Source organism: Scomber scombrus, chromosome 12 (genome assembly GCF_963691925.1).
Source record: "Scomber scombrus chromosome 12, fScoSco1.1, whole genome shotgun sequence".
NCBI classification, from domain to species: domain Eukaryota; kingdom Metazoa; phylum Chordata; class Actinopteri; order Scombriformes; family Scombridae; genus Scomber; species Scomber scombrus.
The window spans coordinates 5,959,950-5,981,583 of record NC_084981.1 but is presented as its reverse complement, the minus strand read 5'-3'; the positions used below and the strand labels follow the sequence as shown (position 1 = coordinate 5,981,583).

Here is a 21,634-nt window from a genome sequence, read left to right as displayed (position 1 = left end):
AAAGCATTACCAGAGCTCAGGGACAGAACAGTCACTGTATATAAAAAGAATTATAGGCTATACTTCACACATGAACAACCTTGTAACATTGATTTATTTTATAGATTTAAAAACATCACTACACACTCGTATGTCTGGAAAAAGACAGAAAAGATTGTATTTTATTCTAGTAATTTGTTGGTTTAATAAGAGCAATGTGCTTCAATAAACACTGCTGTAAATATGGCAGAGTTAGGCCCTGGATAAATGTTATATAGTCACCCAAAAGGAGAAAGTGATATTAAGATATTACAAGTTATAATGGTATGGTTTATAAGCATGCAGAACAATTACAAAAGGAGAATATTAATGTTAATAAAGATATCATTCATCCTACCATTATGCTACATTGCGAGGCACTAATTAAACCCTGCATAACCGAGGCACACAATACACATCCAAAGCAATAAAATGGGGTTATTAAAAAGTTCTCCAATGATTTAATATTGTGCTCCTAAAACATTGTCAGACTCACATAAGCTTTTTTCTTCAGGTATTAAAATGAATGCAGTGTAACCAGAGATATAGGATTTATTTTTTTTCATTTTCAATCCCAACTGATGCTGACTCAAGTGACAATTAATCAGACTTCATACAGCTCCCACTGCAGCCACAAAAGGCTTTATACAGCTTCTTCCACATATGAAGTCGCCAAGACCTGTAAACAAACAATGATGTATAAAAGCACAGGAATTCCATTTTAATGTTAAATGGAGTGGTATTAATATTATATAATTAATGCAATTTACATCCCAACAATGTCAATTTGATTTCCAATACTACATAAAATGATAAGATTACATTAGAAGGAATTAGAACCCCCCTTTTCCTTAAGCATGTTTTATTTTATGCTCTATTTAAACATTTTTAAAATTCTAATGACCTCAGTAATTCTGCAGATCGACAAGTTGTCATGGGAACGGTGCATGGAGCATATTTGTACTCTGTTTTGGGTTGTTTTTACTTTAAAAATACTACTAAACAAATACCAGTATCATGGCACTCACTCTCAGTAATGTCCTGAGACTTCCATGAATCAGAATAATATTACATGTGAATGTATGTCAAAGTTCAGCCTGTGACCTGTCATTCAGGTAGTGAATGTTGGGTCAAATCCGACCAGCAGACACACGCTGAGGCACAAAGCGTCTACATGGACACAGAGTGAGAAGATCATGGCGTCCAGTCATCTGGCGTCACGCTGATCTGTGGTGTGACAGACTGCCGGAGGCGGGGTCACCTTCTCACCGTCTATTTCTGTACAACCCTCTTCTTTCTGCCGTCGATGTGTCTGTTTGTTTTGTTTGATATTATGCCCGCCAGTCATATGGTGACCGAGTGTCCTCATGTGAAAGATGAGTGACATCCCTCCAAACACTGTGACAGTTCAGGGTCAGGACTTGTGTTCAGAAGTAATGAGGCATGAGGATTAGGTTGGGGTCATAATAATGGAGGGTAAAATGTATTTTAGTGTGTACAGAATGATAGTTAATGTGTGGTCCCCGTAAGGATAGTAAGTCCCCGTAAGTCCCCGTTTTGCACACTGCAGCCATTAACCTATATGACACGGAAAATAAAACCTGAAATCTTTCTCTATTAAAGTGGACAATATGCACCGTCACCTTTCATTATTTCATCCAGTCTCCCGGTTATCTCCACCTGAAAATGGACCTCACTAAACCTTGTTGTTGCCAAGAACTGAGCTCAGCTCTCGGTGCCCGTCTGGCCCCTGGCATACACTGTCTTCCTGCCACCGTTTAAGGAGCTAAATCTGATTTGGGTGAGGTGTGTGTGTGTGTGTCAAGTCTTTGACTTCATCAAAAGGAACAAAGCTTTACCTTCTGCTTTTTAAGACAAGCCATTAGTTGACCCTTGGTTTACTTTGACTGTGTCCTAATCCTATTGTAGATATGATGTACTTAAAAAAATCAGCAGGGTTTTCTATGTCTTCCTGTTTGATATAAACAACTGTGTCACAGTACGTCATCACTTCATCATATAATACTGTATGTATCCAAGAAATTTAGATAGATTTATTAAAAATTCAAACTGGTATTACCTTTTGTTTCCATGGTTGGTAAATTCCTCCAATTTGTAATCCTCATCAGTCCTCAAAGGCTCAAATTACAATAAGACATTTTTTCCATGCCTTGATATTTTCAGCTGCCTGGCAAACATGACTCAGGACATCTAAACAACACAAGTTATATTTGAAATCTTGCAGACTAAGTGATCGTCTGCGGCTAAAAGATTGCTCTTTTTGCTCTTATTGCTCTTTTTGCTCTTTTTGCTTCTAAAGTGTCTCTTTTAAACTTTTATTGAAGTTAGATATGTTTGTGTGTTCTAATGGGACACTTAAAAGCATAATTTTGCTCCTGTGTCACACAAGAGAAACAGTTGAAGTACTTGAAGTACTTGAAGCAGTTAAAGCAGTTGAAGCACTGAAGCGGTCCAAATGTCCCCATGTGCCCTTCTGGAAGCCTTAATGGTTTTCTGGTTGGGTCATATGTCTCTCTGGTTAGCTGAGGTGTTGTTGGGGTTTAACCATAAAGGTTTAGCATTGCACTCCTATCATATTTTCAGTTTCATGATGGATAGTTTTATTGTCAAGAATCAAAATCCATGAATTTAATTCCATGCATTCTTCCTCCTTGTCAAAATTGCCTACATTACCCATAATGCACCTTTACTCGATTCCTTCAACTATACGGATTACAGATGATTTGTAGCCTTCAGCCCCAATCAAGTGACATCAGTCAAGGTAGTTTGTCTTTTTTCACATATGCAGCAGAACTTCACAAGACCTTCAAACAGACTCTGATGTGCAAAATTGGCATTCCCCTTTAAGTGCAACATACACTCAGTGAGCCACATAGCACCTCATCATTTGACACATCAATTTACACCAGTCCCATGTTTCTGGGATGTGTCAACCTGGGGAGCAAATGTGATAAAAATTTCAGTTTTTCTGAGGCGTTGCTGTACTTTGATGCTGGGAAATAGGACAGTGGAATACTCTGATGTGTCAGCACTTATTTCGTGTCATGATGCTGCCAGTGTGTGTGGCCCTTTAGGGACCAGCCAGAGTGGTTACCTGGTGCAAGATTGTGATACTGTCTCTTTTTATTTTATAGTATCTGTATGTTATTGGCCCATGTATTGAATTGAGGAATTGAGTCTTTCTATTAAACAGGAAATCATTTTATCAGTGAGCCAAAGAATCAAAAAACGTGTGTAGTTCTTTATGTACTACCAATACACATATTTCAGTTCACAGGCAAGTGTCAACAAGTCAAGTCAAGTCAATTAGACCTTTTGGGCAAATCTAGATGGAATAGTACCCGTAGATACTGATAATAATATCACTATAAAACAATAATAACTGGAAATTTAGACAGTTACTGGAAAACATCTCTACATTAATTTCCTTGGCTGTGTCCGATTGCTTACATGATAAGATCTGCACTATGCTGACACAGTAAACCCCACCCATCTTACACTGCATTCACTACTCTCATATTTACCTGCAAATACTTTTTGAGCCATGTCTGGTGAATGGATTATCTCTGATTATACACATTCCTGGAGTGGTCTGAGTTGGGTCTACAGTCATTATCTGGAAGGTGCCTGTCCAGTGGATGCATCACTGTTGTTCCCAATTTTGCATTTGAGGGACATGTTAAAAATTAGATCATGGCTGAATTGGATCTGGACTGCCTGCTGAGTGCTGGCAGGAGCCAATTTACCTCTTCTCCACTTTCCCCCAAAGTCTCTGTTATCTGTCTGGCTGGCAGCGTGTCTCTCTCTACAGTTGTACTGCATGTTCTCTTCTGTTGTGTTGTTAAAACTTTTCCAGGGCAGTCATGCTGCCCTTCAGCAACATCCTGCTTCAGTTTTTCTACAGCTGACATCTGACAGCAATGCACCGAATGAAGATTGTCTACTGATGACCCCAGTGTATCTCAGAGAGGCTAAAGGTGAATTGCCTTGCATCTTGATTCTAGACACGTAAAATGGAGATATGAGTGTTACTTATAATGTTTCTCTGCTCTGGCCTTTTTCTGGGTGCAACCCTTCATTTCTGATCCTCCACTCACAGTTGTCTCTTCTGCTTGGTTGAGCCTACAGATCACTGCTCCCTAGATAAACCCTAAGTCTGCATCTATCTCCTTAGACCGTCTGATTAGCACTACGTCACAGAAAGGGGAGGTAATCCCGGTCTGGGACCAGGAATAGAGCCCTGGGAGGGGCCAGGCCACTGGAGAGATGCTGCAGAGCCAACATGCATGCGTCCCTGGGTAATCCCGTCTTAAATAGCCCCTGGGCAGGGAAAGAGGGAGGGAGCTGGTGCAGGGAATGTTACACTGTGGTAGCAGTACCCGTCAGTGTCCTCTTATCCCTCGGACACACCACAGCAGCCTGAGGAGGAGAGGGACCAGGCTACAGATACAAGACTTTTTGGACTTTAGGAGGACAGTGCTTCTTCCAGGATGAACTTTGCAGCCCAGTTATTCTACTCGAGCTACCTGAGCGAGCGTCTCGAGCGATTGTATTCACCAAGGCCTGCAATCAAAGACTGCGAGGATAATGACCCCTTCTGGCAGAGGTGGGAAATTGCAACATGTAGTAACCCAGACCCTTCAGATCCCTCCCCTACCGAGATTAGTCCAGTAGTGACAGATTTGGACCCTGCCCTGGACAAAACTCAACCTCCATCCCTAAACCAGGACAAGCCAGAGATTCCTGCTGCACTTTCTAGTACGAGTTCGGAGGCAGATGCTACTTCTACAGCTCTTCCTCTTTCTCCTCCTCTTTGTTTGCAGTCTCATCTAACACACAAACCCTTAGTTGTCGTATCTCCCCCTCAGCCACCTTTCCCTCACCAAAATCTTGAAAGGGAACCAACAAAACCACCTGCAGACTCCAAACTCCCTTCTGAAAATCATCCTCCTCCTCCTCCTCAGGTGGTTCTCCCCAAACCTTCTCCAGCTCCAGCCAAGCCCCCAACAGCAACGGTCTCTTCCTCCTCCACTTCCCCACCTGTTACTTCCTCTTCCTCAGCTCTTGTTCCTTGTAGAAGAGTGCTACTACCTTCCATCCATGCCCTGGTTAACTTTCTCCTTCACATGGTCCTCTACATTGTTCTCCTTTTTTTCGACAGGTAATTCTTGTATATTTTAAGAGAGACAGAGAGTTGCACAAAGGATCAGAAGGTTGTGCCACCATGCTGATACTGTTCGATATATGTAGAAGACCAGGGTCAAACAGGGGATGCAATACTTCTGTTTGTTGTAGCCAACGTGGAAACTTTCTGACACATCATCTCACACTTCTGGTACCTAAGTAGGGTAAAACAAACCAGACAACGAAAGAAAAAATGCTGTCTGACCCAAGTCTGGAAGATGTAAAAATACAGAATTGTGCTTATGATGATGAATAATCAGGGTCATATTGTGCTGGGAGACATTTCCTCCCACATGCGCTTTTTTTCAGCAGGGAAAGGAAGTAGTACAACAGGCAGTTACATTTCAAAAAAAGCCTAAGAAGCTGAGATAGTACAATGATGAAAGCCTGGTGTGCTATAATGTCTCCTTTACTTTTTGCTTCATCCTCACTTTTATTTTTTTGTACCATTTAAAATGAAAAGGACCTATTTTTATCATCTCAGCTCTTCATCTGCTCTTTTTGAGGTTTGATACTGGCTGCTGTGTTGCTCTTTTTCCACCTTTTGATGTTGTTTTTGAACCCTGCTTTTGAACCAGTGCACTCTAATCACAGGTGTAGCCTTGGACTTTACCATTTACAGCTATGTTAAAGAGCACACTGTGTGCTGGAATAATGGACTGACAAGTGGGGCAGAGGGCAGCAATGGACACAGGAGACCAGGTGAAAGGTCACAGTATTGTTTATGGCAGATCATTGTGATATAAATAGACCAGGATGTTCTCTGAAGATTGCAGGCAGCACTTTATGAAATTCAGTTTTTGTTTGGGGAAGCTGCTCCACCTGGTGGCCTTTTGATAGCAGATAGGACATTCTTCAACCTCAGCAATCCATTCTTTTTTAAATTGTACTCTTCTTGAGTTAAAATGTACACCCGTATACAAAGTTTCAAACTTACTTGTTAACCATTTGTGATCTGCTTTAGTGGCTGGGTGACAGGGTTAATCTCTGTATAGGTGTAATCCTATTATTATGTTTACACTGCGTAATGGGCCTCCTGGGTGACTACGTGGTTACAGAAGAATCCACAAATGAGTCAAGGTGTTTAATCCAGTTTTGTGCAATGTCATTTTCGAAATGAAAGTATAATCAGTGTTTGGAAAGAATCCGAACTATTTAAATGAGTTGTACTGTTTGATTATATTCAATAGACTTTAACCGAGCTGTTATATATCAAACTGTACTGCCTTTGGCCCTAAATTGCCACTTTAATCGTTGGTGTGTTCCCTAAAAAGAGGAGCTGAACGACCCAATTAATCATATATTGATTTATAGATGTAATCTGTCACAGGGACTCAATGCTAGGTTGACATGAAAGGTGAATCAATTCATCTTAGACTGAAGGATCGTGTAAGTGTGTGTATGTGTGTGTGTGTGGGTGGGGTGGAGGTATCATTCACATACTTTAATGTCAGGGTTGAGGTCAGTTCAATTTCAATTCAATCAGTTCAGGAAGTAGATTTTCTTCAAAAGTCAAAACCGTAAAATGTGTCACTTTAGAAAGTTTTCTTACATCGAGCCTTAAATGTCAAAGAGACTGAGTTGCAGTTTCAGTGTATAATTAGAATTTGGTGAACAAATAGTGATATTTAACGCCTACTGTATGTGGTTTGGGCTTGCAGGTTAACAGATCATTGTCTCTAACACTATATAATGATGACTCATGCTGATTTTCTTCCAAATCCTTTTCCTGACTTAAGATATTATCTGCCAAAGGCCACAGAGACACGTCACCACTTTCTATTCTGGTTCATATCCAATAGAAATCTTTATTTGTAAATTGACCGGCGTAGAGTCTATGATGAATACAGTACACTTTCACTCCTGAAAGTTTTCTTTCCAAATCAGTTCTAAAACAGCTTGAAGTTTACCCATTTCATCAGAGTTTGTTCCAAGGGACCCACTTATGGAAATGTTTTTGTTATTAGTGATTTAGATTTGAATTTCATAAATCGCAGCGATATAAATCAGGTCAGCTTTTTGTGCCGCCTTCGGTACAGTCATTTTTCTACAGACTCATTTTTGCTAATTTTTGGAGAAGTAAGTGTGTGCTTTTCTAAACAACAAATCACACAAACATCCCCACCAAGCATTTCCAGAGTATACTACAGTTATTTGGGATTTTGTGAATATTTATGCACAGATTCTAGTAATCCATCAAAGTTGTTGTTGCATGATAGTTTAGTGGAAAACATGCAATTAAATGCATGAATTGATCTGAAAAGTCTTTTGGGAAGTTCCAGCATCATGGGTTGGCTTTAAAAACTACTTTCCATACTGATGCATAAGCATGCAACAATTACATACAGCAGGTTTTAGAAAAATAAAACAGTAATGATCATCACACATCATTCTGAGCATGTTAATTTTAATACTTTACTGAAAGGAATGAAAGTTTGGAAAGCAAAACTGAATGGAAAATGATTGTATGTGACTTTTAGTACACTGTTCTATAGGATGTATGTATGTGTGTCACATATGTCAAAATGTTATGATACTGGTATGAATTGTCTGTGAACTTCCTGACAGTAATCTCAAAAGCAGCATATCTCACATGGATATTCACCTCTTCTTTCTGTCCAGAGAGGAGTTGCGTCTGGGCCCCTCTCAGCCTGGCGGCCGTTACAAAGGAAGTGTTGTCGCTAATGGCATCGTAGGCCGCAGACCCACCCTCATTGAACCGGAAAGGCTGAAGGACTTTGGTGAGGAAGACCTTCTCAATGGGGACGTGAAAGTCTATGAGACCAGGGTGGTCGGGGGCCCAGAGATCGTGCTCATGGACCCGCCCAAGACCAGACGACTCAGCGAGTTCAGGATCGTCGCCAGACCTCCTATTCAGTACCTCCGCTTTGAGGACATCAGTGCTGCGGCCTTCAGGATCCAGTCAGGGATACAGAAGACACCCTGCACGGTACACTCAAATAATATGACCTCATATAGTGTGCAGTGATGGGGGTAGGATGGGTGACCATTGACCTATTAGGAGAGGAAACATAATCTATCAATACATGAACATAATAGGAGCTTTTCTGATTTGGAAATCAATCTAAAATAATGTTATTTGTTTATATACAGTACATCTGTGACAAAATATGAAAACCCTGCATATTCTGTAAATACAATATAACTTCATCAGCTCAATTTTATTCTTTTGATGAGGCAAATATCATATAAAGTGTTTTCTTTCAGTATATATCATATAAATATCAATTTTCAATAAATGCAATAGCTGCCCTTTTTTAAAAACTAAAATTGTATATGTTTCTGCTCAATATCAATGGAATTGTTAATTTGCACATTTGCTGTATTGACATGTTGTTTCTTTGCTGCATCCTGTTACATTATTTAGTGCTAGGAGAATGCAGTTTCTAAAATATAATCCATAAAGTTAAACCTTATCAGATCAAATTAGACATAAGATATATATTTTAAGAAGTATGAATTTATTGTTAATTTCATTTCCAACCCAGTTTCCTAAATTACCATGATAGATAAACTGAATTTAGAGTGTTTGACCTTCTGTACAGCTCAGATTCCTTGTGTGATTATACACAGAGCTGTTCTTAAAACTTGTCTTCTTCGTGTTTTTCAGTACTCCAGACTGTCTAAACAGTACGGTATGGAGATATATCTGAAGAAGGAGCAGCTGCACTACACAGGCTCCGTGAAGGAAAGAGGAGTGCTGTACCTGCTCACCTCCCTCACACAGGTAATACTGAGAGAGAGAGAGAGAGAGAGAGAGAGAGAGAGAGAGAAAGAGGGGATGATCTCTTCCGGTCTGTTGGGTCAAGTCTGTAGAAGCTGCCTCGTCAGTGTGATCTACTAATCTGTGTGTACTAATCACACTTGTTCAATGAGCATACTGGCCTACGTATATGGACAAAAATAGCCTAAATGCAGTGTTTTTCGGCATTGGCTTTAAAATGTTCCTTTTTGCATTTGTGTACTGAGTCATATTTTGAATCATTGTCAAGACTACTAGTACATTTTGGGTTTTTAAACTTCTCAAATGTCAGCTTTAAGCTATTTTGAGTTTAAGTGCTGGTGTTGGATTGAGCACACTGATGGAAAAAACACTTCCAACTTCTTTATCCTCTTCAGTAAAGACATAAAACTGAAGAAGCAAGGCTCAGGCCAGGAAGCAGGAAACAACTCCACTGACAATATTAACTTAAGAAAGATCATATGGAGAATCTCACTGTGGTTGCAATAATTCTATGCTATTATAAGACTCTTAATTAAGCTGATGATGAGGCTGTTGTTGGCATGTTTTATGTTGCTTATTTAAAGCCAAAAATCAACCTGACTGCTGAAGAGAAAAGAGTTAATCTTATTTATGCTATATTAGATAAATGCAAAGTGTTTTATAACATCTTTTCTCTCACTTCACGTCCCTCCAGGAGCAGCAGAGGAAGGGTGTGATCGTGGCCTCAGACTGTAACTTCTCCATGGCTGTAGCCCACCATGCAGTGGAGTTGAAGATCCCGGTGTTTGTCATCATGCCGTCCTGCTGCTCCTCGCCTCGCCTCAGGATCTACAGAGACTACGGCGCCATGGTCATCTCCTACGGCAGCACCAGCCACGACTCCATGAACCACGCCCGCCATCTAGCCAAAGAGAACGGATACCTCTACCTGGAAGAGTCAGTCTCATTAACATTCACTCAGACATTCGATGTAGCAGAGTTCAGAACTATGTGTAATGACTACTGAATTATGGGGGCATGTGAGCCAAAGAAGTGAAGAAAAATCCCTCTCTGGAACAAATCTATACAGTGGTATTATGTTTAATTAAGAACTATAACCGAAATTATCTCTTTTTTCACTTGCATCGTGTATGCATAAATATCGAAACCACCCAATAATCAATCAAACTCAATACCAGGACCCTGGTGATTGTTAATGTTAGTGATTACACCTGTACTTCTTCTTGTATATCATAATATACACTGGTTTTATCTTCTTGCAAGGTGCACGGATGAAGGAAAGTGTCTTGAAGGACCAGTGTTGTAAGATTTAGGAGATCAGTTTGCAGAAATGCAATATCAATTTCATATGTATGTTTTAATCACCAAAAATAAGAATGATTAGGTTTCCCTTACCTTAGACTGAGCCCTTTATATCTACATAGGGAGCAGGTCCCCTTCCATGTAGCCGGCTAGGTTGTGTCACCATGTTTCTACAGTAAGCCAGAATGGACAAACCTAACACTGGCTCTCCAGTGGGCCTTTCTTGTGGGAACCTGAATGATGAAGAAAAAATAAGTCTTTCACCTATATGCTTGGAGGGGGAAGGGCAGGGGAAGGGGTATTCAATCACTGTATTAGTTGACAAATCTATCTGCCCCACCTAGCAAATTTGCACATTAAGACTCGAACATAATGTGTTCAATTTAACAAGAGTGCTTATTAATAACAGACATGGGTCACATGTTAATACCAGGTCTGAATGGAGCCATATTGTAACAGAAGTCCTGATTTTCTTTTTCTCTTTTCTGGTGTCCAGAGATGAAAGTGCAGCGTACCTGGCAGGACTGGGCACTGTGGGAATGGAGATCTATGAGCAAGTGTCCAAACTGGATGCAGTGGTGGTTCCTGCTGCTGGACAGTATGGTCTACTGGCTGGTACAGCTGCAGCCATCAAACACCTCAACTCACGAATTCTTGTAATTGTAAGTAGATGCTCAGAGGTTAGAGTCTAGTGATATTCTCAAAATGAAGTCACATCTCCCATACACCCTTGTTTCTCATTGCAAATGTGAGGTTGCTTCCTGCCTCCTGCATCTCACTGGTGTTGATCCAAGTGTGTTTTCAATCTGCTCAGATTTCTTTATCAAGATCAGTGTGCTTGAAATGTTTCCCCTGTCTTCTCTCTTGTTCCATCATCTGCCCACAACTCTTTTGCTCTGTTTACACTGGAGGAGTTTACACTTTTCCTTCAATTTTCCATCATTAGATAATAAACGCTGTGGCTTTACAAAGACATATCCCTTTGTAAAGCAAAGGGTGTTTCTCACTATGTTTGACTGACAGAGGCATTGAAGATGTACAACATCTATTTACAGTGGATAAGTCACTGCATGTTATATGTGCATACATTGAGTGTACAAACATATCTGCTCTCTCTCTCTTTCTCTATTTAAGAGAAAACACCACTTTTATCATTAAAGGGGAAAGTAAGATGAGGGAAGGCTGTAGAAGAAATGTTGGTTTGTGAATGAATCAACTGTATGGGCTTTCTTCAACAGGGAATTGAACCAGAAGGTTTCCCTCTGCTGCTACAATCCCTGAAAACAGATGGTCCAATCAAAGAAATGCACAGCAACCCCAATAAGAAACTTTATGGAGGTAAACTTAGTTCATATGTGGAAGGATGTTTAAAAGACTGGGAAGATAAAATACAGAAAGGATCCATCAAAGTTCACACATTTAATGCAGAACTGTGATGTGATGTGTAGGTTTAAAAAAAAAAAACCCTCATCATTATGTGCACATTTTCCTGTTAGAGGCTAAAGAGGCTCTTTACTCTCTCTCTCTGCTGCAGTAACAGAACATATGTTGATCTTCTGTCTGTTCTCAGATCTTATGCAACGCTCGCTCGGTATTAACACCTTCCAGCTGGCAAAGAAACTGGTAGATAAAGTCATCTCTGTCAGGTACTGCATCTCTACATCACAGCACATTCACACTTCCAGCCTTCTTTTAAAAGCTTTAATCTAAACTTAGATATACGTTATGTAAAACATTTGTAAAAATTCTGTTATGAGACATCTTTACATTTTGAATTTCAGATTTTAGAAACTGGCTTAACTTTAGGGGTTGCAAATTATTCAACTGTTGTGGGATTGAAGTAACACAGCTGTCCCGATGTCTTTTCTTTACTTGCTCACAGTGAAGAGGACGCGCTGGTGGCGATGTTGCGCTTTCAGGAATTTGAGCGCTCCACTGTGGACACAGAGGGAGCCATGGGACTGGCTGCCATCCTGGCCGGACAACTACCAGAACTGAGAGGCAAAAAGTGGGTCCCACTTGTTAATATCATGTATACCTCCATGAGGTGCATGAAATGTCCTTACAGAGAGGTCAGAGGTCAGAGTCAGCTGCAAATGGCTGGTGATTTTGGCAAAATCAAGTATTAGCAAGTATTATGTGTGTATCCATAGCCTGATATATCGTTTTCCTCTGTGCCGTTGACCTCCATTGTTGCCCAAAAACGATTAAAAACTTGTCAGAGAACCATATGGTTGCACTGGGTGTAATGTTCCTTTGTTACAAAGAGTTTGGGCATGGTACTTTGTGTAGCAACAGCTCCAAAGACTAATAACAGTGATCATGTTTCAGTCTCCAGAGAGTAGTTCTGTGTATGGCAAAGGAACCACATTCCTGCTGTACTAAAACTACTCTCTGGAGACTGAAAACATCATTGCTGTTAATAGTCTTTGGACAACAGTGACGGTCTTCTGCAAAGGAATGAGATAAATCAGGCTTTGGAGACACACACAACACTTGTAAGCAGGATTGATTTATTTTTGGTTTGCCTCTGCACAAGAGATTTGCAGACAGTAATACAAATATTATCTATCCTGGCCCTGGAACTTATAGGGAATCAATAGGAGGTTGAAATTGGGTTCTCCTATTACTTGCTATCTGCTCAGGTCAGGGTGATGTTAACTGCTGTGAATATACTTTGATTTATTTAACTTAAAATGTGATTTCATGCCTGAATATTTCCTGTGTATGTGAATCCGGTTTGTTTGAAACGATGTCAGACCCCTTTTTATCATTGTAAATATAGTTCAAGCTCTGAGGGTTGAGACATTTTTCTTAAAGCCTGAGAAAAGCTGACGTTTTGGCAATACGGTGATGTCAGCAGCACTAATCCGATTGGCTGCAGATGAATCAAGGTTCCCGCTTTGTGTTCCTGTCTCTGCTGCAGGGTTGCTGTGGTGGTAAGCAGCGCTAACATGGAGCTGGAGCTGGTGAGGCAGTGTGTGGACCGAGCCTTGGTGCTGGACGAACGGGTCAGTAAATTCTCGGTGCAGCTTGGAGAATGGCCAGGAGACATGGCCAAGCTGCTGGACATCCTGTCCAGAGAGGACGTCAGGTGGGTCAACACCTCTAACATGCAGGCTACAGTTCAATCTCTCAAGTTTTTACAGCATAAAAGAAGACTCTCAATTCTCTGCTCTCTTTGTCTTTTCCTCCCACAGGTTGTTGGATGTCTGCCATCGGAGACACAGTGACAGGTCAGACCTCTTCAAGGCAAAGGTAGGCGACTAATCTCTCCTCTTCCCCTTCTTGTCTTTCCACCACCTCCATGCCAATCTGCTCATCTTCTTTTGGGGTTGGCATAGATTTGGCAGGATTTAGAAGGCAAAGAATAGACGAATAAAGAGATATGACTTCTGTTTTATATTTTTGGAAGCAATCTGTGCTTAGCTTACATTGCATTAGTACCACTATCTACTGTAACAAGGCAACCCTTATAAAAAGGTTATAAATTGTATCTAATGGCTTTATTAATAGTTAATACATAGTTTACTCATACTTAATGGAACAGTAATAAAAAATGATTAAGAGTAATTTGGGGTTGCTGAAACATCCCATTGAGTGGTTGGAACAATTGATCATTTCTAGAAAAGTGCTGCACACAATTTGAACCAAAATCCACTTACTAACAACATATCAACACTTACAACTGCAGGTCTGATGATTTATAAAGAAGTGAGAAACACTGAGAATTTAATAATGATTGGTGTTTGAACATGTATTTACCAGAGTCAATAGACACCAACTGATGGGATTTTTTACAACCTGATTATAAAGTATTAGTAAATGATTGAGTAATCATTAATAAAGCCATATATTATAACGTATAATACCTTTATAAAAGGTGCCTTGTTTGAAAGTGGTACCAAAATATGAGTTGCACTAGGACAAGTAATTTCAATTGTATAGGAGTGTAAAAATCACATTTTTATTTTAAACAAATGGGATTTGAAAAAAAAGCTTGATTCCTTTTATTCAGCAAAGTGTCTGTTTGTTAAAAATAATGAAAATTGCATTGGAAACAAGCAGAATTGTCTCGTTATGGCTCGCCTCTGCATTATTTCCTCTGCAGTATACAGTACACTGTTAAATTGGCACCATTTATTTACTATTTATTCACCAGCAGTGTCAAAAGGTGAAAGGTGTTGCATAATTAACTGGCAACTTGGTCAATGCCCTAATTGTGCGTGTGTGTGTGTGTGTGTGTGTGTGTGTGTGTGTGTGTGTGTGTGTGTGTGTGTGTGTGTGTGTGTGTGTGTGTTAGAGAGGGTTTGACTTAAGCCACTTTCGGGGACACAAACTTAACACCAATTAATTGGGGACAGCTTGTGCAACTGGGGACAAAGCCATGCCCCTAATAGATTTTTGGTTCAGTGGTTAAAGTTAAGGCAAGTGTAAGTCAGGAAATTAATGTAAATCTATTTAAGTAACCCCAGAAGTGACAGATGTAAGCCTATGTGTGTGTGTGTTTGTATATGTGTGATGTCAGAGAGCTAACTGTAACTGTGTGTTGCCAGGTGGAGTGTGTGGTGGAAACCAGGGATAAGACACAGAGCGCTCAGCTGCGCAAGACGCTGAATGAGCGCTACCCTTATCTATGCTGGCTGGACCGGTGATCCCAGCAACATCAACAAAGACTAACTATATTTGAAATAGGAAAGTTTTAATAAAAAACAAGAAGATGAAGTGACATATTCAATAAAATGTGAGATGACTTGCAAACACATCCTGTAACTATGACATGAACTCTGTTACATAAAACTCATTAAAACAATGGCTGTTCAGCAAAGCCTAAGTGTATACAGAAAAGCCTTGAGATTATAGAGAAAATATTACTCATTTTACTTCTACTACTTACGCTGCTATTGTTCTTGAATCACGCCACCCTGTAATTACAGTGAAGTGGTTAGACTGCACTGAGAGGATGAATTATAGTTCTTATAGTTTACCATGACTGTAGACACAGGCTTCCTCCTACATTGAGCTCCTGAAGTAAGTAGCTCCCTAAAACAGGCATAAAAAGATTTATTTTTCAATCCGTACTGTTTTTAAACTGTTGTATATATTTCTGTATTTATACTGTTCAAGGTGGTAGTGTCAATCCAAGTACAATTGTTCTCCAAATAAAAATGGACAAACCTCCATGACCTGTCCTGATTTGTGTTTGGAGGGACAGTAAAGGAAAAAACCCTTGATCATTTCCCTCTACTTTGTCTCATAAATAACTTCTTGAGCTCTTCTTCATGGTTGGTTTATTCTCCTGAGAGTAAAAGTGAAGCAGGATGTGAAAGTTGTTCCTTCCTACACTACCCATTCCTGATTGATGGCTGGAGACAGCTCTAGTGAAGACGTGGCTGTTTAAGACGGGCTAATGCTCTTAAGTTCATAAGCAGAGGACATTGTGACCCTGTGCCACTGCTTCAGCCTTGTTCAGGTGACGTCACACTTTACCTGTGTGCCACAAACACAAAGGATTCCTGGATCGAGGCTGCTCTAATCAATGTTTTAATAGTGTCTGTATGAAGATGGTGGAGTGTAAATCGGAGCTAAAAGGAGAGTGAATACTGGGTTTAACATTTGTCAGACTGCTTTAAACATCACTCAAATGAACATTCATGTTTATCTTTGCCTGTTTGATGTGTTCACAGTGTTGAGCATAAAGTTCAACATTGGCTAACATGTTTGCCTACCTTGCGAGGCAGCTGGATTCGCAAGATCACGACATCAGTGTTGCAAATCCAGCTGCTTGGTTAGGTAAGATGGGGACAGACAGATGGTTCATCCAATCACTTGCCAACAATTTTTTGAAAGTGTTTGCCCTTTTCCAAACAGTTTCCATGGACAACTTCTCAGATGTTTGTGTAACAAACCATCTGCCACATCAAGCTAAACAATCTGTTAGGTAAGACTGGAATATTTGCTTTTTTTAGCCAAGCTAACAGCGCAGCTCCAGTATAGTTCTGTTGGTTGCTTTAGTCCAGACTGAAAAATCTCAACAACTACAGATTAGCATGAAATTTAGCACAGATATTAATGGTGCCCAGAGGATGAATCATAATTCTGATGTTCCCCTAACCTTTCCTCCTGTGCCACCACTAAAGTTGACATTTGTGGTTTTTGAGTGCAATGTCTCTGTAACTATTAGACGAATCGCTGCAAAATTTGGTACGGACATTCATGTCCCATGGTGATCCCTTTACTTGTCATTCAGCATCATTGTCAGGCCAAACTTTTAAATTGCCCAATACTCGTGGGTTTATTTACCAAATACATGCAAAACTAATGATATTTCCATCAGCTGGACTCAGTGGCACTTGACAAATGTTAGCATGCCAACATGCTGAACTAAGATAGTGACCATGCTAGACATTACAGCTGCTGAATGCGACAGTCACTGAGAGCATGTTAGCATGCTGAAGTTAACATTTAAAGATTCTATGAAATACAGAGTCAGAACATTTTGAGCATTGTCAGAGGAGTAAAAATGTGACAAATCACACTTTATGCAGTTTGTAAGTCTCTTTATTCTGCAGAGTTAGCATTAAGAAAATTCCAGTCTGTAGTTTAAAAAGTTGAGCTCACAGCATTTCAGTATAGGAAATTTAAAACGTGTATAGAGCAGCTCTCCTCTTTTTTTTAATTTTGGAGGATTTGTGAAGCCAGTGGCAACGCACCATCTGCAGCCAACCTGTCTGACATTATGTTCAGTACATCAGCTGAGAAAATTACTGCTGCCATCCAAGCTGAATGTAAACATCATGAGAGTATAAAACCATTTCAGAAAATATTCCCCTGTACTGCACTAAATATTCAGCTCAGGGCAGATTCTTAAATAACTTCAGTTAATATTGTTCTCAAAGCAAACTTTCAACATATTATCTCTAGGGTGCTATTGCCTTCAGTCAGCTTGTATATAGATAAATCTATGGAATGAAACTGAGATTAAGGCTCATGGTAAGAATTCATGGAATAAATTAAGACATGCATGTAGTGTCAAATTATAGTACTAGATCAATTCAATACTTTATGTTAAAAGAAACACTACAAAAGAGAAGACTCGAGTGTCTTCCTCCACTCTGTGCCCCTCGGCAGGTTTCATATCAGAGGGGACGACAGTGGAAGACGAACAGGCACAAGGAAGCGATTGATTCTCGAGGTTGGTGAAGTGTTGTTCTGTAGGCCGCCGGCATCAGTGCTGCTTGGGGCGCTCAGGGTCATACTTGAGGAGCATGCCGAGAGACGCGAAGCCAAAGAGAAACGTCTGGAAAAACCACATGCAGCGAGTGGCCGTGTTGTCGATACCTTTGTTGCTGTGGAAACGTGGAGAAGAGCCAAGCCAATGTTAATCTAGAAGCTGTCTAAATAGGTCCAAAGTCTAACAGTGGCCTAGAATGTTGTAAGCATGTTAAATGTGAAGACTTCTGCTTACATTCTGTGTTTTTACTGTTCACATTTGCCTTTTAAATAGTATCTGCCAGGTTTTGATTCATATTTACTCTCCATTAAGATTAAATTAGACAAAATGACATTTACATTTGGTATGAACAGTGTGTTTGAAATGAGTTTTAAGGCTTTAGGGGTCATTAAACTTTTCAGAAGACCTAATTTAACAGTCGAGTTGTGGGAGAAAAGTCCACAATACAGGAGATTACATCACCATCTAGTGGACAATATGGTTTATGACATTCTTACCTGCAAACTTTTAATGCAACCAAAGCCTCAAAGACATGGATGGCCCAGGCAGCCAACCACCTGTAACAGAGAGTTTCTCTTAAACTGAGCAGTGATCACATACACATCAATGTTAAAAATCAGTCTTTAGTTTGTGGTCTGAAACCTTAACAACATGTTTTTTTCTCATGCAAAGATGACTGACACCCTGCTGCCATGATGTCACATGACAACCTACACAAAGATCAGCCACTTTACAAATTTTAAAAAACCCTACTAACTAAATAAATAAATAAATAAAAAACCCACCCAAAATAAAACAAACAAACAATGCTTTCCAGTTTAACACTCTTCTTAGTTGACACTTAAGGACTGTTCTGTATGTCATGTGACCATATGTCATCTGACTTCACCAACATCAATACATTATCCTTTCATTGCCATCTTAATACTCAACAGCAGTCATGTGACTTAAACAGCTAATTAGCAAAGTGCTCCCCCTGTGGAGATGGTGGTAACGATGCGTAAATGGTGAAAAACATTAAGGCGGTTGTTGATTAAATAGTGGATTTCAGCTCTGTGGGGACACTTTGCGCTTCATTTGATCGTTGATGCTGCTTTTGCTGTGAGGGAAATCTGTTACTGCCTTTTATTATAATGAGGGGTAATCAATACACTTAGAAGAGCATGTGAGAACTACATAACTTGTGTATTCTAGATCAAATTTGGGCATATTTTCATTCCTTTAAAGAATCAAACTGTATGTATGCTGTATGTATTATTTACACACACTAAACAAAGCCTTACCCTTTGTACATAATGGAAGCATAATTGTCCACAAGGTATTTGGAGAAGGTGCCAAATGGACCGAGAAGCTCGAATGGGATTTTTTCTGGCACGAACACGGTGCACTGCAAAACACAGATGGAGCAGTTAAACATTTAACTGTGTAAACCATAAACACATGCTGTATAGTTTGAGAGATTTTTTTTTAATTTAAAGAGTTTGTCCCTTTGTATACAGTAATACATGAGCTTGTTCACCCCCAAAACATGTTCGGAATCAGTGCTGTGATATAAAATGTATTTCAAAGGGTTGATTGTGTCGGTAATGACTGAGGAGTGATCTGGTTTGTACTTCATGGCTCACAGCTGACAAAATTATGAATAATAGCTTCTTCTTTTAAAAAGGACACATTGTAGTTCCCGAAAGTTCTGATCAATTTGGTTACACCACTCCATGTTCTTTTTGTAATACCGGTTGATTCGACTATCTCTCTGCTCTCATGCGATGAGCTGAATGCACTGTGTTAATGTTAATAATCAGCAGTGTGACTTTATGTTTCCTATGAATGGCTCCTATACAGCATTTTTTGGGACCATGTCTGCACTCTCTGCATGTAGCGCAAAGGGCAAGCCTTGTGCGATACGCCACTGAAATTACATTTGATACAGTTCTGGAGGTGAATTAGTTCTGCACCATGTTGGGTTTTTTGGTGGGTTATAGTCATATGGGTGTGGGTCTGGTCATGGGAAACATGCCACAATACATCTCTTCAGGCTTTGAGCTTCACTCCATATTTTTCTACATTACAGCCAGAATCTAAGTTAAGTTTTTTCCCCACTTTTATATAAACTGAATCTGGATAACCTGACAGCGTCTCTATCCCCGCTCAAGTCTGCATTAAACATTCAACTTGTGTTCTTCTGAACAGGAGAACAAAGAAGGTTGTATTGTGTAGCTGTGCAAAACAGAGTGTGTACAGAAAAGTCATACAAGACACTTACATTTTTGAACATGCATCAGATTGATTGCCTTGATCAGTTATTTATCCCAGCAGCTGTTGCTTCAGTCAATAAAGTTCTTAAAATTGAAGGCATTTTAAATGGGGAAAAAAATACTATAATTGAAAATGAATCTGAATGATTGAGCTGTATATTTTGTCCCATCATATACATTTATATTCATTCTGTACTTAAAATTAAGTGTTACACAAATACAGCCCTCAGATAATTAAACATGACAATCAACTAATAAAATTAACATCCTATAGTACAAGAAAACATGCTTGAAGTATGAAACACACACAGAGTCATACAACAGACAATAAGTAACACTGAAGCTCTGATGACATAACTCTGCATTGTGTAAGGCTACTGTTGTCCTCCTCTGTCCACCTGTGTCATGTCAGGTATGTGTCCATGTGGACTGAGGCTGCTGCATGGAAAACACAAAGGGCCATTGTTGGCAGGGGCCCTTTGGACACAACTGCTGTTTGAATGTTACACACTTAAACACACCTACAGGCTGAGCTTGTGTTCATTCAGCTACTATTGTGTGAAGTAGTGGTGAGTGTATTTATATGCCTGTCCATTTGCCATCCATAATGTATATTTAAATGGAGAATTACATAATAAAAACTAAAAGGAAACCTAAACTCTTCTAACTACCTGTTAGTTTTAGGAATACATTTACTGACCGACGCCGATTGAAGCACTAACAAATAAACATTTGAACAGTTTCAAGTCACTCCATGCCAGTGTGTACATTAGCCAAATAACATACTTCTGCATAAATTCACCATATTTTGAATGGAGTTTGGCGTACTGTCTGCTAAATGGCTACTAAAGGGCTGGACGTGCCGGACAGATGTGCTAACTTGTTCAATGGACTTTGCACAGATGTTTGTTTGAGCTGTCAGAGGACTGAATGAATCCTGATAAGATAAACACTGACTATCAATAAAACTATGACTTGGCAATGACCTCTAAGACTACACAAAACCAGTTTCACGACATACCATAAGTTAAACAGCAAAATATAAAAAAAGACATTGATACACATGTCCCAAAAAGTTCATTACAGTAATGTTGTGTGTTTTTAATCAGAATACTAAACGAGCCGGAGGACATTGAACGCGACACGACAGGAGAAACAAAGCCAAACATGTGCTTTATCTTTACTCTGCCATACTTCTACTTCACCTGCACCTCATTTAATGCACTTACAGTAAAATATCCCATCCCCAGAGTCACGGAGACGATCCAGAACAGGCTGGTCCGTTTAAAGAAGTCGCCTCCATCACTTTTAGCCATAGCTGCTGCTCTGCGCTGGTCCAGCTGCCAAATACGTCCGTGTGATTACAGCAGAGGGAGATAAGCAGGAGGGACAGCCGTAGGGAGAGAGTATTACTACGTAGTTACATACACGGAAAACTAGAGTCATTGTATTGAGAAATAGTCTTTGAGTTGACCCTGTCAGTCACTCTCACTGTAGCGTTTTATTACTGTAATATATAATGATAAAAGTTATAATAAACTGTATCTTACTGTATAAAACAGCATTTCACTGCAGTGCTGCCCCCTTGTGGCCCTTGATCTTTCCATCATGTGTCTGTGATTGTGTGGGGCTGGAAGCATATGACATTTTATAAAGCATTACATTAATAAATGGATGTGGACATTGAATTTAAAATGACATCATATAATATAATATTTATAATATTTTATACTTAATAATATTTGGAAAAGATGTGAAGATAAATAGGGTAGATTATTTTTACTGTGACACATCAGGTTGCTGATAGAACTTTTCGATGATTAATTTGAAAATGTAAACAGTGGGTTGGAGCAAGTATTCTTTTATTACATCATT

At 39.6% G+C, this 21,634-nt stretch overlaps 2 protein-coding genes across 2 annotated transcripts; one reads left to right on the top strand and one right to left on the bottom strand.

Moving 5' to 3' along the window:
- Positions 1-4,529: 4,529 nt before the first annotated feature.
- On the top strand, positions 4,530-15,507 carry LOC133992123 (L-threonine ammonia-lyase). Its single transcript, XM_062430812.1, has 11 exons — positions 4,530-4,645; positions 7,846-8,173; positions 8,855-8,971; positions 9,663-9,904; positions 10,767-10,932; positions 11,509-11,608; positions 11,841-11,916; positions 12,153-12,278; positions 13,197-13,364; positions 13,471-13,528; positions 14,827-15,507. Exons 1-11 carry the CDS (start codon positions 4,530-4,532, stop codon positions 14,923-14,925), a joined length of 1,596 nt encoding a protein of 531 aa, XP_062286796.1. The 3' UTR covers positions 14,926-15,507.
- Positions 15,508-16,809: 1,302 nt separating this feature from the next.
- Positions 16,810-21,142, bottom strand: tmem254 (transmembrane protein 254). The gene is made up of 4 exons (XM_062430883.1): positions 20,989-21,142; positions 18,788-18,891; positions 18,002-18,061; positions 16,810-17,619 (listed from the first exon to the last, which is right to left on the bottom strand). The coding sequence occupies exons 1-4, from the start codon at positions 21,073-21,075 to the stop codon at positions 17,499-17,501; spliced, it is 372 nt and encodes a 123-aa protein (XP_062286867.1). The 5' UTR covers positions 21,076-21,142; the 3' UTR covers positions 16,810-17,498.
- Positions 21,143-21,634: the final 492 nt, after the last annotated feature.

Coding starts and splice junctions, on each gene's coding strand:
- LOC133992123 (XM_062430812.1), top strand. CDS start 4,530: ATGAACTTTGCAGCCCAGTTATTCTACTCGAGCTACCTGAGCGAGCGT. Junction 12,279..13,196: donor CCAGAACTGAGAGGCAAAAA/GTGGGTCCCACT, acceptor TCTCTGCTGCAG/GGTTGCTGTGGTGGTAAGCA. Junction 13,529..14,826: donor CAGACCTCTTCAAGGCAAAG/GTAGGCGACTAA, acceptor GTGTGTTGCCAG/GTGGAGTGTGTGGTGGAAAC.
- tmem254 (XM_062430883.1), bottom strand. CDS start 21,075: ATGGCTAAAAGTGATGGAGGCGACTTCTTTAAACGGACCAGCCTGTTC. Junction 18,892..20,988: donor TGGGGATGGGATATTTTACT/GTAAGTGCATTA, acceptor TGTGTTTTGCAG/TGCACCGTGTTCGTGCCAGA. Junction 17,620..18,001: donor GTTGCATTAAAAGTTTGCAG/GTAAGAATGTCA, acceptor ACGTTTCCACAG/CAACAAAGGTATCGACAACA.